Here is an 8,368-nt window from a genome sequence, read left to right as displayed (position 1 = left end):
TGTATGTGGCTGGATCACTGGAGTGGAACACTGAGGGAGGGTCGCTGACCCACACTTGAACTCCACTGATGAGTCTGCTGTGTGCTCGACCCTCTGACCCCAAGACCGGTATATCTCTGCAGCCAATCACATGCCTGATCCTCTTTGTCTGTGTGTGTGTTGTGTGTGTGTCTGTGTGTGTGTGTGTGTGTGTGTGTGTGTGTGTGTGTGTGTGTGTGTATCTGTGTGTGTGTGTGTGTGTGTGTGTGTGTGTGTGTATCTGTGTGTGTGTGTGTGTGTATCTGTGTGTGTGTGTGTGTATCTGTGTGTGTGTGTGTGTGTGTGTGTGTGTGTGTGTGTATCTGTGTGTGTGTGTGTGTGTGTGTGTGTGTATCTGTGTGTGTGTGTGTGTGTGTAGTTGGCAGAGCTCCTGACCCCTCTGGACGTGTTCCTGGCTCTGATGGCGGCCGCAGCTCATGATGTGGATCACCCCGGAGTCAACCAGCCCTTCCTCATCAAGACCAAACACCACCTCGCCAGCCTCTACCAGGTCAGGGGGGGAGGGGGGAAGACAAGAGAGAGGAGGAACATGAGAAGGGGAGCGTAAGAGAGGGAGAGAGAGATGGAGGGAGGGAGAGAGGTATAGATAAATAGAAATAGTGAAACAACCCTTGTCATCAACACAGAACACCACCTCAAAAACCTCTACCAGCTCAGAGAGAGAGAGAGGAAAGAGGGAAGGAGGGAGAGAGGGATGAAGAGCGGAATAGACTGGAGACAAAGAGAATGGATGGGAAAGAGAGGGAAAGAGAGGGAAAGCCAACCAGCCCTGAGTTAGTGACACAGTTAGGCCCCGATGTGAACGACTGAGAAGATAAGGATTGTGATTATGGGAAGTGCTTATGGAAGACTAGATTAGATTAGATTGGATTGTCTTAGACTAGATTAGATTAGATTCAAGTTTATTGTCATTGTCCAGAGTACCAGTACAGAGACAACAAAATGCAGTTAGCGTCTAACCAGAAGTGCAAAAAAGCAGAAAAGTGCAAAGTGAACAGACAGGTGGTGCAGTGTAAACAGCATATGGCATATGGTGCAGTGTAGACAGTAGTATACAGTTTAGCAAGTGGCATGATTTACAGTAGGGATAATATGTGCAGTGTATTAACAATAACATTATAAGAGCAGAATAAATATGGATATGTGCAGTATTAACAGTATAGACAGATATGTACAGTTGACTATGTATTATAGTCTACAGCATGATAGCATTAACATTATAACAGCAGTAGAGTATTTGTATGTATAAGTGTAGTTACAGTATGTACACTTGTAATATAAATAGAATGGTGGTATAGGGTAGTGCCACCTCCTTGTTGTCCCTGTCAAGTGGTCTATGGTTGTGGTGCAGCTCAACAGGCAAGGAGGCGTCAGTTAGTGTGTGTATGTAGGGGGGGTAGGGTTTCACCAAGGTGCAGAGTTATATTCAGTAGGGTGACCGCCTCGGGGAAGAAGCTTCCTCTGAACCTGCTGCTCTGGGTGCAGAGAGACCTGTAACACTGCTGCTCGGGTGCACAGAGACCTGTAACACTGCTGCTCGGGTGCACAGAGACCTGTAGCACTGCTGCTCGGGTGCAGAGAGACCTGTAACACAGAGACCTGTAACACTGCTGCTCGGGTGCACAGAGACTTGTAACACTGCTACTCGGGTGCACAGAGACCTGTAACACTGCTGCTCGGGTGCAGAGAGACCTGTAACACTGCTGCTCGGGTGCACAGAGACCTGTAACACTGCTGCTCGGGTGCAGAGAGACCTGTAACACTGCTGCTCGGGTGCAGAGAGACCTGTAACACTGCTGCTCGGGTGCACAGAGACCTGTAACACTGCTGCTCGGGTGCAGAGACCTGTAGCACAGAGACCTGTAACACAGAGACCTGTAGCACTTCCTCTGAACCTGCTGCTCTGGGTGCAGAGAGACCTGTAGCATAGAGACCTGTAGCACTGCTGCTCTGGGTGCAGAGAGACCTGTAATAGGGGAGTGGGGTGAACACTTTGTGGTTGGGGTGAGAACAGTCTTTGATGATGCTGTGCTCCTTACGCAAGCATCGCTTGCCCTGGATGAGCTTTCTTGATCAGAGTAGAGGTGTTGAAGGTCCAAGAGAGGTCGTCAGAGATGTGGACACCCAGAAACTTGAAGCTGGTGACACGCTCCACCTCAGTCCCGTTGATGAGGATGGGGGTTTGTGTGCCAGCTTTGGACTTCCTGAAGTCCACAATGAGCTCTTTGGTCTCCTTGGTGTTTAAAGCCAGGTTGTTATCAGTGCACCACAATGTTAGGTGCTGGACCTCCTCCCTGTAGGCCGTCTCATCGTTGCTGATGAGACCAATCACCGTAGTGTCATCTGCAACCTTGACCAGTGTTAGAGCCATGTACAGGTGTGCAGTCGTAGGTGAAGAGGGAGTAGAGGAGAGGGCTCAGCACACAGCTCTGTGGTACGCTGGTGTTCAGGGTGAGAGTTGAGGAGGTGTGTTTATCTAACCTAACATAAAGACAGTTATGTACAGCAAGGCTATTATAGTTAACGGAAACTAAGACTGTGTGTGTGGTGTGCGTGTGTGTTTAGAATACCTCTGTGTTGGAGAGTCATCACTGGCGCTCAACTGTGGGGATGTTGAGGGAATCAGGCCTGCTGTCTCACCTACCACCGGAGGAGACGTAAGACACACACACACACACACACATACTGGTATTTATTACTTAGTGGGGCCACCTGTCAAAAAAGGTGCTATATGGGAACCACTGTTTCCAGAGGTGCTACAGGTCTGAAAAAAATCAGGCTTGTTTGTTTAAAATTATCAAACTGACTGGTCACCTCAAATTAGTGATACACTCGCAAAAAGTTTCCTGACCTGAATTTACAGCCACATTTGGGGACCAGCAAAATAAGCCAAGATATTGTGATGAGTGGGGACCTCATTTACATAAACACGCCTACTATGATAAAAAACAACACACACGGGGACCTCATACATGATGGGGACCAATCTCATTAGCATAAGGATACACACACACACAGTCAAGATTTTGGGAGAGGTGGGGACAAATCTGAAATTTGAAGCAAATCTATTGATAAGCCTAGAAAAATAGGACAGATCATGGACACCCACTGCAGACCCTCACGATCATTGTGCTTGTGCAGCCACACGTACAATAATGTGCTTGAAATGTTCCGTTTGTGTGTTTTTTATCATTATAGGTATCGTATGCAGGTTCAGATGTGTTTGCCAACTCTAGAGCTGCCCCTAAAGTGGCGATATTTATATTTTACTCTGCCATTGTAAATAGCCTACTTCTCGTGGCATGTTCCCCCTGTACACAATAAAAATGCTGTGTCTTCGGGGCGCTGTTGCATGGCTGGTTCTCTCAGTAGCGACTCGCTATGGCTGTGCTGTATGGCTATGCTAGGTGAACGATTCCCCTATTACAAGTTAATTTTCCATCAAATTGACTTCATAAATTTTATATTAAGGTGAAAATCTTGCATAGTTCTACACAAAATACATAAGATGGGCACACATTTTCTTGAAGTTAACTTTTACTTCTGCCTTTCATTTACTACGAACTTGAGAATGCAGCGTAATGATCCTCATTATCATCCGATTTCAAAAGTTGTGTAGGTGTGTCAGTGGCGGCCGGTGGTTAAAAAAATAACGGAGGAAGGAATGTCCGCTTGATTGGTGTTAGTGGCAATATGTGAATAGATGTAGGCCACCTACCCCGACACATTCATAGCAGCAGTACTATGTAGCATTTTAACTGGCAATGTTGTGCAATAAGTCACTTTGGATAATAGTGCTAAATTAATAAATGTAAATGTAAATAAATGTAAATTTAGGTCTGGGAAGTCAGGGAAGATATGTAGGTTTAGTTATGAAATACTGTTTTCCAGATGTGCAAAATTATGAAAAGTCTGGAGGTTTTGCTCAATGTAATACATTTGCAGAAAAGTCTTTAACACTAAAAATAGACACTTGTTTTATAAAACCATGTAACTATTTACCATTAAAAAATAGACCTTAAATGTGGTTATTTGTAACATGCTATTGTTTTTAAAGTCAAATCGCTATAATTTAAAGACAGGTTGTAAGCTAAGTGAGAATTTATACTCAAAAGGCAAATGTTACTAAAGAAGTCATTACAGGAATCCATCATGGTCTGAAACATTCATTAACAATGTTACCATCCAAAGATACAGTTAGTAACAATAACATATTAACAACAAGAACATTATATAACAATTGTTTAGTTAAGGCATAACTTGGATGATTATAGCAACGCATAACTATCCAAAAATGTTTTAGCCTATCACCAAATGAACTGCCCACGTTTGTGACAGGCCAGCAGCTGTAGGCTATAGCCATAGACAGTAAAAGAAATGGACGAACAGACTCCGTCGTTTTCAATGGGAGGGCACTGAGTCAAATAGAACGATTTTTCAGTTGGTCCCCCCAGTACTGCGCAGACTCACACTTAACTTCGTGACGTTAGCCATCGAACTGAATCTTGTAACTCATATGATAGATACACAGAAATTCTTCTTACACTTCCTTCGCCTTCAAAGTCATCAAAGTTAAACATTTATTTATGTATTATTATTAATATCATCCTCACCAAGTCGAGTTAATGTTGAAGCTACCATACATGATCATCTTCAAAAACAGTCATGCTAAAACAAAACAAAGTTATAGCCTTGAAGCTAATCTTTTTTCCACTTTTCCGACCTACGGTCAATCCATCAAAAACCTCTGAAATGATTAGTGCCCTTTTTAAAAAAATTAGGTTTACTTTTTTACTATTATTAGGTTCCCTCTGTGTAATGCTTTACCTTAACATACGGTCGTGTATGCTAGGTTTTGCTTATGAGTTACCGTCATAGACAGTAAGGTGGACTGAGCTTCTTATCCAAACAATACGGTTATCTCCCTACGGCGCGAAAGAGAGATTACGTCAAAGCTAGCTTCCCTCCAACCGAACAAGCTAACCGTTCTTCTTACGGGTAACCAACGTTACGGACGAGCTAGTGGAGTCTGTTTTGCCTTTGTAGTGTTTATGTGGATTACACAGAAGCTACAATATCGGCACAGGATATATGTTATATGAAGTTATGGTATTTCAAAAAAATCCTACAATGAATGGACTTCTATGGGAGTTAGCAGAGAGGTGGTCCCTCCAGCCTACGTCGATTCTTCTACTTCCGGGAATTCGCCTGCCCCCTTGGCTATAGCTGATTGTTTTCTGTGCTAACGTTACCAGTTAGCCATTTGTCATACTATGTAGCATTCAGCAGCCTACACTAGCCTTACCATCTTTTTTTGGAATAGGAATTTTTGGAACTGGTCTTCCTGCTTTGATCCTAACCTTCGCACTGTATTTGAATGTATAAAAGATGGATATTGTCCTCTGATTCCATTGTACTGTTTATTTCACGAGCAAAAAACAAGCTTTCTGTTCAACACAAGATTCTTAGCTGTATGACTGCAGATAACGTTCTTGCACCGTTGCCGCTAAAAACAGCACCCCCTATCGCAATTGAAAATGACTGAACGGAGGAGCTTCCTCCCTTGGCCATTGAAAACGACGTGATTCACGAGCCGCTGGGGTCAGAGCCGTTTATAATGGACTTCAATGAGGGGATTGAGGAGGAAGCTCCTCCATACAGTAATTTTCAATTGCGATAGGGGGTGCTGTTAGCATTTTGACCTAGGGGAACGATTTTGTTCATTCAACGTGTTAAAAATAGTAATATTAACAGTCATTTATCAGATTAGTAATTCACTTTATATATTTTTTATTTTTCTCTGAAATTTTAGGGAGGGTGTTCCTCCCTTTCCTCAATGAAGGAGCCTCCTCTGAGGTGTGTAGTGCATTTATGTGCATGGTTGTGGGGGAGGGAGAGTGGACGTAAATCCACTAGTTGTTCTCCTCATTGCAATCCTGGCAAACACACAAAATGTCATGACTTGGGACAAACTAAAACTTTGAAATAAATGCTAAGCAAATGTGAACTGGGGCCTGTATCCATTGAAAACATGATGGAGACCTGGATTTCATCCCTACGATGATACAAATAGTTCAGGTTGGAGTTCCCACTTGACGATACAAACACACACACACACAGGTATTTATCTCTTTCCATATATATATATATATATATATATATATATATATATATATATATATATATATATATATATATGATGCACCATATACATATATGTGTGACAAGCCTCAACTTACCTCCTACTGTAAGAGAGGTGAGAAGTGGACAGATCATAGACACCCATTGCAGACCTCCACCATCATCATTCTTGTGTGGCCACATGTATGATAATGTGCTTCAGACTTCTTGTATGTGTTATTCATTAAGATTTACTATACTTCATACCCTAAACAGTATTACAACACTGTAATAAACTCGCTTTGACTTCACTCAACTTCTGCCTTTTATTCACTCCAAACTAATTACAGTAATGTCAGGAATTAGTTTTCTTTTGAAGGCTGACAGACACACTCAACTTCAATAGGACAATGCATAGCAAGCTGAGGTAGAATAAAACATCCGTTGTGAAGACCATACGAAGGAACTTAAAAAGGCACGGAATACACTTAGCTACTGCAAAACACTTAAAAGTTAAGGCAAAATAAAACATTACTTGTGGGGACCAACTGAAAAAGTCTTACACACACAAAGTTGTGGGGACCAACTAAAGAAATCTGAAGTGGTTCTACACACACTTCACTTCAATAAAAGTGAACAATCAAAGTGAGGTAGAATAAAACATTAGTTGTGGGTACCAACTAATAGATTTAAAAAATCCCTGGCATACACTCAGCTTCAATAGGTAAGACACAAGCTGATGTTAAACAAAATATCAGTGTGGGAACCAAGTAAAAGCAAAGATTACATATACAGTACCCTCCCAAATTATTGGCACCTCTGCTAAAGTTGACTAAAAAGAGGAATGTAAAATCATCTTTTGTAAATTGATCTTAATGCCTGAAGTAAAAAAATGAGGAAATATCCAACCTTTGAGGACACAAGTTTTCTTTGTGAATGAATAATGCATCATAAATAAATGTTCTTCCTTAAAATACAGGGGTCTTAATTGACACCCCTATGTTTAATTCCCATAGACGCAGGCAGATTTTTAGGCCAGTTACTGTGCCTAGAAGAAGTATTCAGCCCCATGCTAAAGTTTACTAAAAAGAGGAATAAAAAAAAATCTTCTTTTGGACATGCATCTTAATGCCTTAATTAAAGAAAATGAGGAAAAATCCATCCTTTGAGAACACCTATTTTCTTTGTGAATGAATAATGTATCGGAAATAAATAAATGTTCTTCATTAAAATACAGGGTGCATAAATATTCATACCCCTATGTTAAACGTATGTTGAATTCCCATAGAGGTAGGCAGATTTTTATTTTTAAAGACCAGTTATTTAATGGATCCAGGATACTATGCATCCTGATAAAGTCCCCTCGGCCTTTGGAATTAAAATAGCCCCACATCACATACCGTTCACCATATCTAGAGATTAGCATAATGTATATTTCAGTTAGCCTATTAGCTGGTTTGATTTGAGCATCAAACCAGCTAATAGGCTAACTGAAACACACCATGCCAATCTCTAAGTATGGTGAAGGGTATGTGATGTGGGACTATTTTAAATCCATAGGCCAAGGGAACTTTATCAGGATGCATAGTATCCTGGATCCATTAAATAACTGGCCTTTAAAAATAAAAATCTGCCTGCCTCTATGGGAATTCAACATAGGTTTAAGGGTATGAATACTTATGCACCCTGTATTTTAATGAAGAACATTTATTTATTTACGATACATTATTCATTTACAAAGAAAATTGGTGTCCTTAAAGGTTGGATTTTACCTCATTTTTGTAATTAAGGCATTAAGATCCATTTCCAAAAGATGATTTTTTTTATTCCTCTTTTTAGTCAACTTAAGCATGGGGCTGAATACTTTTTCTAGGCACTGTATTTCATGGATCCGGGATACTATGCATCCTGATAAAGTCTCCTTGGCCTTTGGAGTTAAAATAGCCCCACATCACATATCCTTCACCATACCTAGAGATTGGCATGGTGTTATTCAGTTAGCCTGTTAGCTGGTTTGATGCTTATTGAGCTCAATGCAAATTAAACCAGCTAATAGGCTAACTGAAATAAAACCATGCCAATCTCTAGGTATGGTGAAGGGTATGTGATGTGGGGCTATTTTAACTCCAAAGGCCAAGGGGACTTTATCAGGATGCATAGTATCCTGGACCCATGAAATAACTGGCCTTTCAAAATAAAAATCTGCCTG

The 8,368-nt window shown here is 41.3% G+C and overlaps 1 protein-coding gene across 2 annotated transcripts in view; it reads left to right on the top strand.

Annotated features, from left to right (window-relative positions):
• Positions 1-8,368, top strand: part of LOC143110211 (3',5'-cyclic-AMP phosphodiesterase 7B-like) — a 77,675-nt gene that overhangs the window by 32,547 nt on the left and 36,760 nt on the right. For both annotated transcript variants that reach the window (XM_076273100.1, XM_076273099.1), the window contains 2 exons: positions 398-529; positions 2,605-2,696. In XM_076273100.1, coding sequence (XP_076129215.1) covers positions 398-529; positions 2,605-2,696 — 224 coding nt within the window. The remainder of the gene's footprint in view (positions 1-397; positions 530-2,604; positions 2,697-8,368) is intronic.

The sequence above is a fragment of the Alosa pseudoharengus genome, unplaced genomic scaffold (assembly GCF_046254945.1).
Source record: "Alosa pseudoharengus isolate Yale_2024_CS ecotype anadromous, Long Island Sound unplaced genomic scaffold, YU_APseudo_1.1 YU_APseudo_1.1_scf_7, whole genome shotgun sequence".
Taxonomy (NCBI): domain Eukaryota; kingdom Metazoa; phylum Chordata; class Actinopteri; order Clupeiformes; family Clupeidae; genus Alosa; species Alosa pseudoharengus.
Note: the sequence above shows the minus strand (reverse complement) of the source record. Positions and strands in the feature narration are given on the sequence as shown.